The sequence below is a fragment of the Nicotiana tabacum genome, chromosome 23, assembly GCF_000715075.1.
Source record: "Nicotiana tabacum cultivar K326 chromosome 23, ASM71507v2, whole genome shotgun sequence".
NCBI classification, from domain to species: Eukaryota; Viridiplantae; Streptophyta; class Magnoliopsida; order Solanales; family Solanaceae; genus Nicotiana; species Nicotiana tabacum.
The window spans coordinates 62,208,399-62,228,749 of NC_134102.1; the positions used below are offsets into that span (position 1 = coordinate 62,208,399).

Consider the following 20,351-nt stretch of genomic DNA (forward strand, 5'->3'; position numbering starts at 1 on the left):
CGAGGAGGAGCCGGTGGCTATTCTAGCCCGGTAGGTTCGCCAGTTGAGATCAAAGAGTTATCCTTTAGTTCGAGTGCAGTGGAGAGGTCAGCCCATCGAGGCATCTACTTGGGAGTCCGAGTCGGACATGCGGAGTAGATATCCACATCTTTTTACCAGCCCGGGTACTTTTCTATGTCCGTTCGAGGATGAACGGTTATTTTAGAGGTGGAGAATGTGATGACCCGATAGGTCATTTTATATTTTAGAACCTAATTCTGTATTACGAGGTCTCAAAAACCTCATCTTAGCCATCCTCGATTTGCGTGCGCAGTCCGAGTGTTCTTCCGGAATGCTTATATGTTAAAAACTGATAAAAAGAGAATTGTTTCCTTAAAAATCAATTTAAGTTGACTTCGGTCAATATTTTTAGCAAACGGACCCGGATTCGTGTTTTGACGGTCCCGATAGGTCCATATCATAATTTGGGAGCTGGGCGTATGCCCGGAATCGAATTCCGAGGTCCCTAACTTGAGATATGGAATTTTGATGAAAAATTAAAAGTTTGAAAGTTTAAGGATTTTTAGAATTAATTGATGTTTGGTCTTGTTGATACCGGGTCTGTATTTTGATTTTGGAGCCCGGTATAGGTCTAATATAATATTTATGACTTATCTGTGAAATTTAGTGAGAAACGGAGTTGGTTTGACATGATTCGGACGTCTGGTTGTGAAAATAGGAATTTTAAAGTGTTCTTGAGAATTTCATTTAATTTGGTGCTAAATTCGTAGTTCTAGGTGTTATTTTGGCGATTTGATCGCGCAAGCAAGTTCGTATGATATTTTTAGACTTGTGTGCATGTTTGTTTTGGAGCCCCGAGGGCTCGGGTGAGTTTCGGATAGGCTACGGGATGTTTTGGACTTAGGAAAAAAATCTGGTTTCTGCAGTTTCAGTGCCTTCTGGTTTCCTTCTTTGCGTTTGCAAAGGCACTCTCGCGAACGCGTAGTGGAAACTGGGCTGGCTGAATTTTGCTTCTTCGCGAACGCGAAGGCTGGGTCACGAACGCGGAGCGATAGGGACTTTACCCTTCGCGAACGCGTAGTGTTAGTAACTTGGGGGAGGGGGTCAGTCACTCTTCATCGCGAACGCGAGCAAGGACTCGCGAACGCTAAGGCTAGGGGGGCGTAACCTTCACGAACGTGATAGGAGTTTCGTGATTGCGTAATCTTGGCAAGCTCTGCTCTTCGCGAACACCACAGTGTCCTCGCGAACGCGATGAACACTGTCGCCCAGCTATTAAACAGTCCCATTACGAGACTTAAGCCATTCATTCAACTTTTCAAAAGCCAAACGGCCTAGAGGCGATTCTCCCAAGTTAAATTCTTCACCAAAGTGTTGGTAAGGGATTCTAAACCATTTTCTTTCAATTATCCATTACATTTCATGAATTTCCAACCTAAAATCTAAGATTTTCATGGTGGAATTGGGGATTTTTGGGTAGAAACTAGGGATTTCAAAATTTGGGGATTTAGACCTCAAATTGAGGTCCGATTCGAAAACCAATTATATATCCGGTCTCGGGGGTGAATGGGTAGATAGATTTCGGTCTGAACCTCGGGTTTTGACCAAGCGGGCCTGGGGTCGATTTTTGACTTTTTGGGGAAAAGTTTGGGAAATCTAAATCTATGTAATGTAATTGATTCCTTTAGCAATATTTGATATTATTGAGTCGTTTTTTAATAGATACGAGTAGTTTGGAGGTGGATTCTAGAGGAAAAGCTGTGATTTAGTATTGAGTAGCCTTCGGAGCGAGGTAAGTTTCGTGGTTAACTTTGGCTTGAGGGATTAGGCATTATTTGCTTTTTTGCTACGTGTTTGTATGTTGAGTACAACGTATAGGTGAGGTGACGAGTACCTATGCGTTGTTATCGAGTCATAACATGCGAGTGAGTCTTATTATTATAATCGCGGTATTCCTTGACATATTGTTCATGATTAGACTAGCTATTCGTTATGTTGAACAACTCTTATTATGTTTCACGAAAATTGGTATTGATTGGGTATTCACTCAAAGTTGAGGTTAGTAACATGGAATTGAATGTTGAAGTAAGACTTGTTCTTGATATTTCTATCTCCCTGTTGTTATTGTTCATTGTCTTAGTGAGGGAGAGTGTTAAAGCACGAAGGGTGGTACCGTACAACGTTTTGTGAGAGAGTGTTAATGCACGAAGGGTGACGCCGTGTCATGTTATGAGAGAGAGTTAATGCACGAAGGGTGATGTCGTGCCGTTTCTATTATTTCTTATAGTGAGGTTAAGAATAAAAGCACGAAGGGTGATGCCGTGCATTTTTCTTTACTGTGTTTACTTGTTTCTTTCTGTTAAAGATATATCGATTTATCATGTTCTCATTCCTGTTGTGATTCCTTGTCATGTAATCCCCTCAGCATGTCCCTTTCCCAACATTTCTTGCCTTGCTTCTTTAGTTGTTGTTATTGTTGTATATATTGATATATATATATTGCACAGGTTTATTTGTAGGTGTCTTGTCCTAGCCTCTTCACTACTTCGCCGAGGTTAGACTCGACACTTACCAGTACATAGGATCGGTTGTACTGATACTGCACTCTGCACTTTCTGTGTAGATTTTGGTACCGGCTCGGGTTGATCGAGATTTTAGCTGTTGGACCCGCTATCCGGAGACTCAAGGTAGATCTGTCGGCATTCACAGACCTTGAAGTCCCCGTCTATCTTTTTTGTTTTACTGTTTCTTTCATTTAAACAGTTGTATTTCTCTCAGACTATTACTTGTAGTGAATTCTAGAATGCTCGTGAATTGTGACTCCAGATCCGGGTGGTAGTAATTAATGCAGTTTTTATATTATTCCGCACTCATTATATTTCATCTTAGCTAATTTGTTGTTATTTACTGAATGGAAAAAGGATTGGTTTAATGATTCTCTAACGTTGGCTTGCCTAGCAAGTGAAATATTATACGTCATCATGGTCCCGACGGTGGAAATTCCGGATCGTGACATTTGCAGGCGAAGGGAATTCGGCTGAACCCCGTTCTGCCTATCTAGCTCCACCACGGCCTCTGTCACCGCCTTGGTTCGAACAATTATCTTCTCACCGTTTGAAATCCAACTCTTTGGCTATTTATTCAGAGGCTTGGCCTCATTTTATATACACCAAAAATTTTGAAATCTCTATTCTCAGCATTGTATTTCGAAAACAAACGTAAATGTCAAGTATGATTAGCTCCCTTGTTGGAGTTCGTCGAACCAGAATAACAGGCCTACATTTCGATATCATTAATTTTTGACGAAGTCTAGAGTATGGTTGTGCGTAAAGAGATTTGATCCAAAAATAATAAAAAAATAAGATTAAGGATGAGATTTAGCTATTGAAATTCAAAAAGATGACAGGCATGGCTCCGGGCGCAATGCCTCCGAAGACAAAAATGAAAGCAATGATAAAGAACAAGTAAAGTTGTTTAATTGTGAGCAAAAGTAAAATACATCACATATTTGCAAAGAATTTTCGAGTCTTACAATGGCTGCTGAGCCTACTATTTATAGTCTTACCTAGGGAAACAAGATCATAAGATCAAGCTCATTTTAAATGATAATAAAAGAGTCATTGATGAGCACGTAACGGCATGCCATGAATGCAAATATTCTCTGTAACGGTCGCTCATTTAATGTTAGAATATATTCTCTCATTGAATGGTATCTGATGTCAAATACTTGATCTTCTCCCATTGACCATGCTCCCTTCGGGATTTACCCGATGTCGATTGAATTTGTATTAGTCGTTACTTGACTTGACTTTTACCTATCTTCGATTCCACGTGTCATGCTACCATTCGATCATTTATTTATTATAAATCGATTTTACTCGAGATGCGCCGAGATGCGTACTTTGGACCCTTTTATTGACTAATTAACAGATGACAAGGTATAGTCACAGGATGTGACTGTACTTTTAGCAGAAATCGACTTCTTAAAGCATGGAGATGAACTATCTGAACAAAAATCTAAACTTTCCATCAAAGTCTAAGCATTGATATTTGGTAAGTAGAGTCTTTTCATGTCTTTTTCACTAGCAGACCTTTCCTATCTTGGTCTAGCGAGTACTTGTGGGGCAATAGGATATTATAGAGATTTTTCCGTATCCGAACATAAATATGGTCTTTTTAATTCAAATGACCGAAATGAGTGGAAAAAAAAATAATGTGACCAAATTATATATAGCGTCCTTTATACATAAAGTTGATTATATAGCGCCTTAATAAACTGCGTTATACCCCTTCAAATATCCGTCTCTTCCCTTCCCCCGTTACAGAACCAGAACCACCACCCCTCTCCCATTTTTAAAATCAATCCAGCGGTCCCCCCATTAATGACCCAAAAAAAACTCGAGTGGACCCCATCCGTCCCACAAAAATTAAAGATTATTGGTCTCACATCCTAGCTAAGCCTTCTCTCGTTGTGGATTGCTCGTTTCGGATTCAAATCTTCAACTTTCCAAAAAACATAAATCGAGGTATTCCGATTTAGTTTTTGTCGAAACTCGTATAAACAATGCATATTAGTTGTTTTAAATGTGTTCTATGTTGTTTTGTATTTTTTTTCTGATTAAACTAGTATGTTATTTTTATCCGGACTAAGATATTAGTGTGCTAAAAAATATCTAAAAATTGAGATATCATTATTATTTGTTCAAAAAAATGTTAATAAGTTACTTTTTACTGTTGTATATGTATTTTCGTGAATGTTTTGTGATTAAATATATTTGTTATTTTTATCTGGTTTAATTTATTTATTTGCTTAAAGACTAGTAATATAGTGCCCTTTTAGCGTAGTAAAATGTAATACCTTTTAGCGTAGTATCCCTGTAGTTATTGAAATTAATCATTTAAGTATCTCTTATACCTAAAAATACGTCAAAATAGATGATAGATCAAACACAAACTCTGTCCAATTCTAGTCAACGATCGTAAGAAAATAAATGAGAAAACAATAATATTTTTCGGATATCTTGGTACTACTGGGCCTTAAATATCGAGCTTGGAACCCATATGTGAATACTTAATAATTAAATCTTGTATAATTATAAAAATTAATTATTTAATTTACAAACAAACATATAAAATTATAAAACTAACATGTAAAATAATAAAACTAACACATACAAGAATTCAGGATATCTTTGTGCTACTGGACCTCAAATATCGAGCCTGGAACCCATATGTGAATACTTAATAACTTTTATAATCTTGTATAATTATAAAAATTAATTATTTAATTTATAAACAAACATATAAAATTATAAAACTAACATGTAAAATAATAAAACTAATACATACAAGAATTTAGGATATCTCGGTGCTATTGATCCTCAAATATCGAGCCTGGAACCCATATGTGAATACTTAATAATTTTTATAATCTTGTATAATTATAAAAATTAATTATTTAATTTACAAACAAACATATAAAATTATAAAACTAACATGTAAAATAATAAAACTAACACATACAAGAATTAAGGATATCTCGGTGCTATTGATCCTCAAATATCGAGCCTGGAACCCATATGTGAATACTTAATAATTTTTATAATCTTGTATAATTATAAAAATTAATTATTTAATTTACAAACAAACATATAAAATTATAAAACTAACATGTAATTACTGTTGTTTAATTTACAGTAGACGACATGGAGGTTCCGCCTATACATCCCGGACCTTCTAGCGATGAGCTACTGTCGTTAGAGGGCGATCATAGGTCCTCCCACATATGGGAGGGAGAGTTACTGGCCCAGAATCTCTGTGTCAGGAGAGTGGGCGACATGTGGGACTTTCTGAAGGGCAAAGTTCTCCATCCCTATGTAGTCAGACGCCTGCAGGATACGGGCTTCTATAGGATTTTGGAGATCAGGCGGCTGCAGCTCGATTGGTCTTTGATCACGGCCCTGATAGAGCGGTGGCGACCGGAGACGCACACATTCCACTTGCACATTGGCGAGGCCACCATCACACTGCAGGACGTGGAGATTATATATGGGCTGCCCGTTGATGGACACCCCGTTGCTCTGCCGCAGGCCATGAGAGAGCTGACAGGTGGGTAGTATCTAGACATGCTGCAGCAGCTCACTGGTTTTCGGCCTTAGGAGGAGACTGCACTGGCTGGGGCCAGTCATCTGCAGCTGACGACTATCCGAGACCATTTGGAGGTATTGCACCCTGACATCACAGGCGATACATCGGAGCTGCATATTCTCTGGTACACGAGGTTGCTGTTGCTCCTTATGTTTGAAGGGTCTTGTTCCCGAACACTTCGGGAAACCTAGTCAGCTTGAGATTTCTTCATCATCTTGAGCGGCTAGATGATTTACCCCAGTACAACTAGGGTGATGTTATTCTTGCCTACTTGTACAGGCAGATGTGTCGGGCGACCATGGGCACCCAGCGTGACGTTGCTGGATTTTTGCCACTGCTACAGGTGAAAACATATTCGAATACTTTATTCATTATAACATACCCAGTAAAAATATATTTTAAATTTTACGTCCACTTTGTATGTTAGGTTTGGGCCTGGGAGCAGTTCATGCAGTTGCAGCCACCTCTACCACCATTAGCTTCGGGTGTACCACCTCCTTTTCTCCCTCTAGCTAGGAGGTGGGTTCTCCGGCAGGGATATGGACGAGAGTACGAGGCTCGACATAATCTCCCCTTGTGCAGGGATTTGTTGGATTTGCTGGAGGGCGCACAGGTAAATGTATACCTAAGTTTACTTGGCCTGGCTTTACATGTGTTGCGTATACTCACGTTTTCTGTTGTTACTTAATAGTTCATCTTGACGCCATACAGCGACGCGCAAATAGCTGGCTTGCCCGATTATGCTCGGCCGGCCGACTTATTTTGAGCTCTTCCGTCCCGTTGATGTGCCTTGATATTGTGGAGCATCATGCCACCGAGTAGGTACTTCGCCAGTTTGGCCGTCTGTAGCTTGTACTGCCACCGCCCACCTAGCAGACCACACATTTCCAGCGGGATGATCGTTCCAGGGTGGACCAGGCATATGTGGCATGGCTAGAGACGCAAATCGATACTTGGGACCGACGACTTGACCTTATCCCCCCCCCACCGCGTCGGACGGATACTGAGTATGATTATATGGGCTGGTACCGCGGCGTTACCCGACTTTTCATCAGGAATCCCATTCATCGCGCTGGCGGTCGGTACGTTCCATACGCTAGGAGGCACGAGGCACTGGTATGTTATTTGGTATTCTTACTTATAGCTGTAGCGTAGCGTTCCGTAATTTATATTTTACATGTTGTGCAGGCTACTGGCCTACATGTTCAACCAGTTGGGACTGCATATGCAGCAGCATGCCGGTGAGGGAGCGACCACTTTGCAAGGGTATGGCCGGTAGGTTACAGAGCTGGCTGCCCGGACACTGCGGCAAGCCCGAGAGGATGAGCGCTTAGGACACGACCCTGCTTATGTGGCGCCAGAGCAATACCATCGAGGTAGGCCTGTCCCACGAGGTAGGCCTGTCCCACGAGGTAGGGTTGTCCCATGTGGTAGGGCTGTCCCACTTGGTCATGGGGGTCGGCGAGGAGGTGGTCCCCACCAAGGGGGCGTTGAGGCACCTGTTGAGGATGTTGGAGCTGATCAGCCGGGTGACCTCTATGAGCCAGACTACCATCACAGCAGCATGTCGTCATACAGCCTTCAGCTTCAGCTCACTCTAGGTCTTCGCAGGTGACCCCGTCAGATCCATTGTTAATCACGGGCACGAGCATTACACGAGATGATTGGGATCAATACTTTCCAGGCCCATCGACCGCTACTGATGATTGGCCGACCCGAGATGTGGATAGTGGGCGCCGGCTGAGTTATGGCTCCTCATCAAGGGGTACTGGGGATCTTTCACATGCGCAGGTATGTTTGTATTACTATTAAATTTAAATTTATTTTTATCTCATTGATTAGCCATAAATATTTTAATATTTTTCTTATTAAGGCTTCATCCTCGCCCGTCACGGAGGTCACTTTGTGCGATGCTGACCTGGCTACGACGGATGATTATATTCAGGAGTCCGACGAGACTATGGTAAGACAATTTAAATTTTTGTGACTTAACACGTACATTACTAATATATATTTTCATATACTGAGCTAACTTATTCTTCTGTAGGTTACTGCTGGACCGACAACCCCTTCTACCGAGCTTGCCAGCACTACTGACGATCATGTTGCAGCGCATCCTGCGATAAAGAGGCGACGTGATGAGGATGATCCTGATAGCGTAGCCGGGCGGGATGGGATACGCCTTAGGCCATCGGCTGCGTTGAAACACACATGTTGTGGGACGCATTGATTTTTTTTTTGTATTTTATGTAAATATTATTTTATGTAAATAATAGCAACATTTTTTATTGCTTACATTATATGCGCATTATGTTTTTATTTTCCCGGTTCTTCGTTATTTTAATACTAAAACACAAACACAAACACAAACATAGAAACTTAACATAATTTAAATTCAGTACAACTAATGAAAATACATGACATGGAAAGCATAAAGATAAAATACTACACTCAACACATACATGTCATTGTTTAGTCATTACCACCTAGTATTCTCTGCCCCAACCACTTTAATTTCTCTTCCAGCCTATTTTTTCTTCTTTCGCCTCTTTTAGTTTCTCCTGCAATGCCTTAATTTCTCGTTTCATTTCAGACTCACGGTGTTGGTATTCATAGTTCATATCCTAAATATACTGTAAAGTTCGTTTGTAGCATTCCTGCTTAATGGGTTCACAAGCCATACCTCAAAATTAAAATAATTTCCATCATTGCCTCCAAACCTGTTTACACACATCTAGTATCTATGCCAACATGACCATCGGACCAATAATCCTTCACCATACAGCGTTTGCCACAATAGCAAAATTGGTACATAATTGCGTCCAAACATTTGTTAATGCAAAAAAAAACCCTGCTTTTATGAAAAGTTTTACTATTTATTTTGGTTAAGCGTAGATAATAACTAAAATGCGCTAGTTATTTATAGGCAAGGCAACACACATAACGTAGTATTTAACCGTGCTATGCTTCGCGTGTTAAAGATTCTTTCGGGTACAATACAGCTTTTGCAGGCGGGCAGCTTTTCGGGTCGACAAGACAATACACATAACGTAGTATTTAACCGCGCTATGCTACGCGTGTTAAAGATTCTTTCGGGTACAATACAGCTTTTGTAGGCGGGCAGCTTTTCGGGTCGACAAGACAACACACATAACGTAGTATTTAACCGCGTTATGCTTCGCGTGTTAAAGATTCTTTCGGGTACAATACAGCTTTTGCAGGCGGGCAGCTTTTCAGGTCGACAAGACAACACACATAACGTAATATTTAACCGCGCTATCCTATTTACCCGCGCTATCCTATTATATACGGGACTAGGACTAATTACATATATATATTCACATAATTATCAAACATCTTCCTCCTCCGACAATGTAGTTTTCTAATAATTTTAGATTGAAATTCGAAAGTCAACATAATAAGTTTGGTTTTTTAATCCAATACTATTTTTGATAACATGGACGGGAGGGAAAAATTCATTAATTTACTCCACTGATAATGTTAAATATCAATAAGATTTAATAACAATAGAAACATAATTTTATTTGATACATTTTACAACATAAACGAGTACATACACTTATTACAACCACATTACGGAAATAAAACACTACGTGTATCCTTGATAGTTGGGCACATTAGATGAACTTCCACCAGGAGATGGATTACCACCGCCACCCAAACCAGCTGAAGGACATTTACGACGGTCGTGTCCTGTTTGCGAGCATATGCCACATTTGCGCGCATAAACGGTATCACCAACATCCATTTGGTTCCGTATACGCGTTCTTTTTTGCACTTGTCGCTAACACAAAAACTCCTTGTTACACACCATTTTAAATGGTTCCGGCAGCCAATAATACTTAGCATCCACTGGCTGCAACTGCCCACTATAGGTGTTTAAGTATGCAGCAACACTATATTGTTTATCAACGTAATTGGTTGGCCCTAAACCTATATGTTGAAAGCACTTGATGGCATGTGAGTACGGCATGTGGTAAATTGACCATTTCCCACAAGAGCATAACCTTCTAGATTCATTTATGGTGTGTACACTATTCCCCCGATTTTGATGGATAGCGGTGCGAACTTCAAAATATTTCGGTCGTGATCATACTGTAAAAATGAATGCCAATGTGCTCGCCGCCTGTATTTCTCAAATCTTTTCATTGGTTGTGGCATAAATTCAACACCCTTTTCCATTAGTGACGTTGCAGCTGCAGCTCTTTCAACAAACATCTCCGCCATCTGCTTGAATGACATTTGCACCATGGCAGTGACAGGCAATCCTCGTGCAGACTTCAATAACCCGTTTAAAGACTCTGACATATTTGTAGTCAGAATTTCCCATCTTCTGCCACCATCCGCATGCAAAGTCCACTTTTCAGGCTTATGTCGCATCAACCAATGATAGGCTGCCTCGTCTTCCTGCCTGATAGATTCCATGTGCCTCCGAAATTTATGCTCTTGGTGATCTGTTGCCGCCATCCACATTAAATCATGCAAATCCTTGTTGGGATGTGCCTTCTGAAAATTGGCCTTAAGGTGCCTCACACAGTAACGGTGGTAGGCATACGGTTCTTGCCATACAGGAAAATTCTCTACAGAACTTATAATACCACCATGCCAATCAGATATTAGACAAATACCTGAACACTGTTTGACAACGTAATCTTTCAAGTAGTTCAAAAATAGTGTCCACGTCTCTTGGCTTTCATTGGCACAAATAGCAAAAGCTAAAGGAAATATACTTCCATTAGCATCTACTTCAACGGCGATCAACAACTTAATATTATACTTTCCATAGACATGAGTGTCGTCTATGGATATTACCGACCGGCAATGCAGAAAACCCTCCATTGCTGGTTTAAATGCCCAGAACACGTATTTGAATATATATTCTGGTATTCCCGGACTCCGCTCAAGTTTCCACTCAACAACGTTACCGGGGTTAAAGTGTTGCAATGCGGCCATATACTTGGGTAGAGCTGCAAATGACTTATCCCAGTTACCATAAACAATTTCAAACGCACGTTTGCGCCCGAGAAATTACTTTATTTTGGTAATAGTACAGCCATATTTCTGGTGGACGGATGTAATGCACTCTTTGATCTTGTACCTTATGGACGTTTCAATGTGTGGAATCAGGACAAGAGAAATCAAGTCAACATCCATGTTGAAGTGATTCCCACTGAATGTGTCCATTTTACAAGTGTGGGTGCCAATGTATTTACCCACTTTTCATATAGCTGTTTTCTTCTTGCTCGCACGCAGCATCCAATGACAACCCATAAACCATCTACGGCAAACAACCTTGTATACATCTGAAGTTGACTCCCATAACATCATCTCACGACACTCTTTTACGTTGTACATTTTCACCGCCCTGCTTAGGCACGTTTTATTAGGAAAAAATATGCCCTTTGCCAGCACCGTTGGTCTAGACTCATCCCACATTGCTGTCCGAATTTCGTCAGTATCCCTTGTGAGGGCATCCACATCCAGTATACTTGGCAAATGATCAAGGTAGAGAATCTCCCTTGAATGAAACGGCACTTGGGACTCGTACACTCTTGGTCTAACGGGGGGTGGAGCATGCTTCTTCGTCAAATCAGGTCCAGCATTCTCTTCCTCCTCATCACCACCCTCATCAGGGAAGGGTGTGTCATCTCCGGACTTATCGGCATTGTTGTCATAATCACTGTTCTCTTCCTGACTCTGTGCATCTGCCAGATCCCGATTAAATATGTCGTCTTCGCGCAATTGAATCAGGACAGGAGGTTCAACTTGCTCATTTTCACTGCACAAACACCCACATAATGAGCTACTCAAATTGTCAAACACTTTACATATAGCTATATCACTTCACTTACAAGTCGTAATGTGTTGACATCCCATGATGGACATTATCCTGTTGGTGATGATTCCCGGATGGACCACCATGATCCAACACACCAGAACTACGCATATTCCAACTGAGCGTGGGTTCATAACTTGTAAAATTCATATCTGGCCGGTACCCCCTGTGGAATATATGAGTGTTAATACAAATTCAATACAACAAAAATAAACATCGTAACACAAAAAAAAATTAAAGTTTACCACTCGTCTTGTGGATTATGTAAAGTAGGAGAGAAATTATTTGCTCGCGCCTCATTCGCCCGTAGAGATAAGTTTAATTCAGGCCAAACTCTTTCAGCCGGAATCTGTTCGGCAAAAACTGCTCCAGAATAACCACCCGATGACTGAGGGTTATACCTGCTTTGCGCCACCTCATTATTGCAAACGTCTTCAACCTTCACGTACATTTCCAACATTTTTATCAAAAAAAATTCCCGGTATTCATCCGGAGTCCTCAAAAAATCACTCAAAGTTTCATCATCCTCGATGTTAAACTGAGTGTAACAAGCAACCCCTTGTGGAGTGACAAAATACGGATATCTTTCGGTTACTTTAAGGTTCACCGAACATTTGCTCACACTCATTTTGTTACACAACAACGATACCAGTCTATCGTACTCCATTAAGTGGCAATTTAACATGACACTGTGGAGATAAACTATAGCTCACTGAGTTATTCGCCACCACAACCTCACCCCTCCTCCCCTCCCCCCCCAAATATAATGAAACCCTTACTTTTCGCTCTTCAAACATTATGACAAAATGCTTGAGAATTTAACAAGAAAAATTTAACAGGAGTTGAGAATATTTCTGAATGGATTTTTGCAAAATCCTTAACACCTTTAAATAAGGCAATGCCCAACCTGGGGGGTCCAATTTTTTGAGGTATAGCGCCCTTTTAAAGGGCGCTATACCCATTTAAATTATTGTTATGTCAGTTAAGCGCATAAGAGTTATTGTTGGGCCCACAAAATATGTATAGCGCCGTTTATGAAGGCGCTATACCTGCCAGTCTAATCAACTTTATGTATAGCGCCCTTTAAAAGGGCGCTATATATAGTTTGGTCACATTATTTTTTTTCATTCATTTCGGTTATTTGAGTCTAAAAAGACCACATTTAGGTTCCGGAATCAGATTTTTCACAGTTCATATCATTAGCACAAGTGTATCAGGTGAAAAGATCATCAATTGGACATTATTGTGTATCTATAAAATTATGTATAACTTCTAATATCTTTTCATGAACGATTCACAATTCTTGTCTTTTCGTACTATGATACGGGGGATATACATTGGGGTGTCAGGTGTGTGTGTGTGTGTGTGTGGGGGGGGGGGGGGGAACTATCTTGAGTGTTTCGCCATTTTATTGTCAATTTCTTGGAGGATAAATGAATTTCTTGGAGGATCAGCGTTGATTAAAATGGCTTCAAAAGAGTTCACTGATCGTAAATTTTGGAGAACCTTTTATACAGTGACAATTTAAAGGGTAATTATATTGTCAGATTATCTAAAAGATACTTAACAGCTGATAATTTTCCATGATAAATGGAACTAGATATCTTAACATAAATTAAGCAAGCTGTGATAACAGGTTAAATTACATTCATACTGTTAAATTTTTGTACAATGCCCGTATATACATAAATCCTGAGTTTTATCTGTGATCAGAGTCAATGAAAAGTGATAACAAGCAGAATCATAATAATGCAGTGAAACGCATTTAGACGACTCTTCTATGAAATTGGTTTATATGTGCAGGCAGACAAATATGCTTTTTGATATAAAGAGGAGGAGAGGGTCCCTGCAACTTGTGTTTATTACTTACTGGATTACGTTTTCTTGAAAGCAATGTGAAGTGAAAGGTTTGTTTGGTATGGACTTCCAAAGAAGTAATTAATTGCTTTGGCATTTTCCAGCAATCAACTCATTCTACCACTACTATATTCTTTTCCGTTCTATTATTTTCATTTCGCACTCTTATCCGTTTTCTTGGGCTTATGACGAATTGTGGGCCCCACTTTTTTGGGCTAAGCCCAATTTAATGGGCCTCTTCAATAAGGGGTCTCTTTTTTAAATTTATTGGGTGAATGACACAGTTACCCACAAAAATAAAAGTATTTACCCTTACCTACCTATTTATTTTTCTACCCATCAAACTAATTATATTTCTTACCCATAGTAGTTTTTGTGGGAAATTTTCTCTTTTTTCTCCAATTTTTTTTTTATTTTTATGCTTTTTTTCTTTTTTCCTTTTTTTCTCCTTTTCTTTTTTCTCGTTTTCTTCTTATTTTTTTCTTTTTTCTCTTTTTCTATTCATTTATTTTTGCCCAAATCGTATTATTGTTATTTTTATCATAACTTATTTTACACTCAATTTTGACTCCTTTATTTTTATATTTTTTTATTTATTTTCTTTATTTCTTATTCCTTTTCTAATTCCATTTAACTCTTTTTTTCTTTTATTTTCTTTATTTCTTGTTCCTTTTCTAATTTCAGTTAACTTCTTTTTTTATATTCTTTTTCTCATCATAATCTAATTTTATTTACTGCTTTCACTATTTTTTATTATTCTTATTTTTATACAATAAAAAAAATAACTGATATAGTAAATATTTGTTCACCTTTTTTTTAATATAACTAGTATAATATACCTTTTATCTTTTTTTTTATTTTTTAATTCAATTATTAAACTGAAATAATATCAGTTGTCACTTGATCTAATTCACTGAATATCACAGTGACTGCTGATGAACACCATAAATTACATAATCAGATTCTAAGAATCAACATGTGATTGCCATGCAAACTTTGATCTCCTTCCCTACAAATATGAGTACATACTCTACCATTAGCAGTAACACAAGCAGTTATGGAGACAGAAAACACAATCTACAACCACCAAATCTCCATATATACTAGTTAAAATAGAAATGATAATAAAATATTAAAAAATACAATAAAAGTATAAGTAGCAAAAAAGACTTCTAGTACCATATGATACCAATATGGTATACATATATACCAACAGAGTATATGATTGCTCTAGAATATTGCTACAACTATCTGTGATTATACTATTATACCAAAACATTAAAGGATGTAATAAAAGTATGAAAAAATTACATGCTCGCATTGCAAGCTAAATATTCGCAAAGCAACTTGCTCTTTACTAACAGGGTATATAGTTGTATGGGGTCGATCCAACAATTACCTATAACCATAAAAACTATTACATAATACACATAATCTATGTCAATAGGTACAAAAAAATTCCAGCACTGCAAATCATGTTCATATAAGTAATTCCAGAATAGAATTCATTTAAAAATGACTCTAAAACAATCAAAAAATGTTCAAACTACCATATGATACCAATATGGCATACAACTATACCAACATGATATACAGTTTTACTGGTTAATTTTCGACAACTATATGACTATAGTACTATTACATAACATACATACATAAAGAGAAAAATAAAAAAAATAGTGTACCACATATTAATATAATAAAGTATTTCAAGATATTGTACTATATTACTATTATTAAAAGAAAATCAAATAGTGTACCAATTAAATGCAGCTAATACAACCAAAAAAGGATTCAACTAACATATGATACCAATATAGTATATAGCTATACTAATAGGGTATATAGTTGTACGGGGTCGTTCCAACAACAGCATATCTATATTATTATAAAAGCATGAATAAAATATCGGTTTACAAAAATAACCTTATAATATTAAGCATAAAAACTCATAATAAAAGGACATAACCGAAATTCTAGATATTAGCTTTATAATCCTATTAGTTTTAGGACATAATACTACACGTTAGGAATCCTATATGATTACCTTTAGGAATCCTATTAGTATAACTACGTTCCGGCTGTCTAATTCATATAAAATTGAACAAGTAAATATCTTTAGTCATGTATTCATATTACTTTTAAGATATACTTTTTAAAAATTTGTATTACTAATTTAATTTGAAAACGTATTATAATATCCTATTGCTAATTTAATTTGAGAATGTATTATATCGGACAGTCTGAATCCATTTAGAAAAAAGGAGAGCCTATATTATTATAAAAGCATAAATACAATATTAATATACCAAAATAGCCCTAAAATATTAAACGGAAGAACTCATAGGGAAATGGCATAACTGCAATAACTTATTTTTTGGACTACAATACCTTCTATGCTAATTTTTAATATTTAAGATTTTAAAATTAATAAAATTTGTCTATTAAATTCTTATTAAAAATATGTTGAAAGGTTTAATAAAATCAATTTCATCAGAATCCTCCGTATTGACAATACATTACCACTCCATAATGTCCAATACCAAAAACAATTAAATGGACTGCGTAAAGAGTTGAAATTGAGAAAAAAATACATCCACGATAATATATTTTTATATTATATTTAAAATATTTCTCAAATAATATTTTTTTAATCAATTTTTCATGTAATATTAAAAAATATCCAGTTATTAAACAACAACTAAGAAAATATTTAAGAATATAAATGTGGTAGAAAGAGAAAAAAAAATGGTAGGTAAGAGTCAATACCACTAATGATTCTACGGACATAAAGATCTTAAATTGAAATGTCATATCAATCTTTTACTCTTTAAAATAAAATTTATGGTGGATAAAATTATAATTAAGATTAAATATTCAAAATAAGAGATGAACTAATATTAAGATCTGAATCAAAGTAAAAAGGTTAATATATTATTAAGAATCAAAATGTTATACAAGTGTCTGAGGAAGCACAATCAAAGCTAAATCCTAAGAAAGAACAAGCTTTCAAGACTGTATTATAAAGAGTCGACTCTGCTATAACGAGATTATTCTTTGTAGATGCCTCTGTCAGAATCAATAATATATTTATGTTACGTATTACTTGCAAATATCATATCAAGAGGCATGACACTGTTAGCAATAATAACAAGTGGTGTACCAACAACGATTTTATTGTTAGGCCACCCACTTTAGATTTGAAATACCTCTTCAAACAACTTAAATAACCATCACAAATATATCAAAGCAGAGTAATGGTGCTAAATTTATAAGGAAAACAAAATTGATAATATGGGATGAAGCACTTATGGCTAAGTGTCAAACGGAGTTCTAGAAATATATTGGATATTAATGAACCGTTTGGTGAAACATTAATGGTTTTGGAGGTAATTTATGTCAAGTAGATCCAAAATCGACAAAAGTAGAGACTGTAAAAGCTAGCTTGCCAAAGTTATACTTCTGGCCTCAAATGAAAAAGATTCAACTAACAAGAAATATAAAGTAAGAACAGATCCAGTATTCAGTGTCTTCTTGTTTAGTGTCGAAAACGAATAAGAGCATCCTATAAAAGATGATTTGGTCTTCCTGAACACTTGGTTATCAATCCCAATGGTAATAGTAGTGCATTTAATAAGAGAAATATTTCTATCATTAGAGTAAAACGCAATTTATGCAAATCGCTTGATAGAATTAAAAAGATATCTTAGCTAGTAGAAATGAATATGTTGATCAACTAAATAAAAGGTTGATTGCAAAATTTTATAGTAAAAACAAAATATTTTTCTGTTTTTGGCTCAATAGAAAATGATACCAATAATTACTACCAAGAAGAATACTTAAATACTTTAATACCAAATAGCCTTCTACCATACATGTTTGTTGTCAAATTTATTATGTCTTACGTATGTTAGTGTCAGTGTATATATAATATACTGAGTTGATCTTTCATTGTATATAGGTTGATTTTGAAGAAAAATATGCATGTCATGCTACTGAAAAACTTAAATACGCCGAATAGCTTATATAATAGCACACAGATGGTATATAGAAGTTTTGAAAATAACGTCACACATGCAAAAATTATGATACTGGTCAATGTGCTTCTAAGTATATTCTTATACCTGAATTCAACTTTCGTCTTCCGAAACGAAGGAATATCCTTTAAAATTTTTGTGAATAAGTTTTAGTATGTTTATATTTTACAAATATAATAAATAAAGTACAAGGACAAACATCCTAAATATTGGACTATATTTACCGCAATATATTTTCTTGCACGAACAATTATGTGTTGCACTTTCAAGAGGGATATCAATATCGACAACAATAGTTCTGGTTAAGGAAGAGCAACCAAAGCATTAAGAGGAAACATACACAAAAAAATATTGTCCACAAAGAAGTGTTCTTAAGATACCATTATATTAAATACTTTTAAACTATAATACATAATTATCTAACTAACATGACAAAATTGATCATTTGTGTAAGTTTTGATGATGTCATTTTATTTTAAATTCATGTATTATGCTAATATAATAATATATTTTTTTCGGCATTTAGATGATTGTTGTATTATTATACATAAAATTTCTCTTATTAATTAAATTTTATTGTTCCTTCATATAAATAAATATTTGTATTATCATGTGCCATTATTAACGTGCAAAGCACGTTCATAGATACTAGTAACTAAAAAAATAATTACATAATATACAAAATCTATGTCCATAGGTACAAGAAAATCCAACACAACAAAACATGATCATATAAATCACTTCAGAATAGAATTCACTTAAAAATGTAGCTAAAACAACCAAAAAATATTCCAACTACCATATGATACCAATATGACATATAATTATACCAATAGGGTATACAGTTCTACTAATTAATTCCAGGCAACTATATATGACTATACTACTATTACATAATACACATGCATAAAGAGAAAAATTAAAAAATAGTGTACCACATATTAATATAATAATATATTTCAAGATATTATACTATAATACTATTATATAAAACAAACGCATAAATAAAAAATTAAAATGATTACATAATATATATGCATAAAGGAAAATTAAAAAAAATGCAAGATATTATACTATTCTAGTATTACTAAAGAAAAATCAAACAGTGTACCAATTAAATATAGCTAATACAACCAAAAAAGGTTCCAACTAACATATGATACCAGTATAGTATATAGATATACCAACAGGGTATATAATTGTACGCAAAGAGTTAAAAAAATTAATTCAATTATTAAACTGAAATAATATCCGTTGTCACATAATCTAATTAACTCAATTTTGTGTGTCATTGATTATACTAAAATTTAGATATGTTATAATAATATACTATATACCATTTTGAAATGGAGAATAAATTAATAAAAAATATTCAATGGACACGCACATCCTATTATGAAATGAGAAGGATAGAAGAAAAATATTTATTTATATTTAAGAAGACAATAAAAGAGAAAATAGGTTGGGGCAATTAATGGGGTTTCACGTAAGACAAGTTAGAATGGACAGTAACTAGTAATTAAAATTGCCTGAATAGGCATTTAGAGTAGATTTCTCAAATTTATTGTCACCAACACCAACCCCTCGTTTTCTACTTAGCAAATGCAACAATCTAGTAGTTCAAATGACACAACTCAAGTCGTAGTTTTATACTGTTGATTAGGTTCCCTCTTCATGTAAAATAGATGAAGAATAAATAAATAAATAAATAAATTCAAACAAATGTAGCATTACACGGTATGTTAAATTTCTAGTTCAACACCTAACTATGGAGTAACAGAGAATTGATTAAAGGGATTTTTACATTCCTATACACTATTTGAAACCTTATTACTCTCCTTACTCAAGTTTCAATTTAATTACATGGTCATATACAATTTACCAATTATATACAAATAAGTTTGAAATGAGTATCCCTTTATATTAGGAATTGAATAAGGAATATCAGTTATTTCTTTATCCCTTTATACTTGCCCACTCCCTCTCTCCGTCTCTTTCTCTGTCTCTCATTCTCTCTCTTCGTCTCTTTACTCTCCTTCTCTGTTTTTTCCCCCAATTTTTCTTCATTTGATGTTCTCTATTTTTTTATGTTTTCTTTTTGTATAGAATTTTAATGGAATTCATCAATGGATTTCAATCGTTTTAACTTAGCAATTTCCTTTCATGTTGTACAATTGGTGTTCAAATTGAAATTGTCAATCAATAAATTTTAAAGGTGTTTGACTATGCACCATTGATAGCCACTAAAAAGTTTTGAAGCTTTGAAATCAAATTTGGATTTTCAAAAATCATTATTTGTTTGGATTGGGTGTTGTTGCTAATGATTAGGAATATTGTTTGGAGTTTATGTCTCAATTATGAGGGTGTTTTGGTGAAGATTATACTTGATTTTGGCGGAATTTCAGATTGAAACTCGAAAAAGAAGAAGAACAAGAAGAAGAACACATGACATA

At 35.9% G+C, this 20,351-nt stretch overlaps 1 protein-coding gene across 1 annotated transcript; it reads left to right on the plus strand.

Moving 5' to 3' along the window:
* Window positions 1–5,705: 5,705 nt before the first annotated feature.
* Window positions 5,706–6,116, plus strand: LOC142177182 (serine/threonine-protein phosphatase 7 long form homolog). Its single transcript, XM_075245650.1, has one exon. It carries the CDS (start codon window positions 5,706–5,708, stop codon window positions 6,114–6,116), a length of 411 nt encoding a protein of 136 aa, XP_075101751.1.
* The last annotated feature ends 14,235 nt before the right edge of the window (window positions 6,117–20,351 follow it).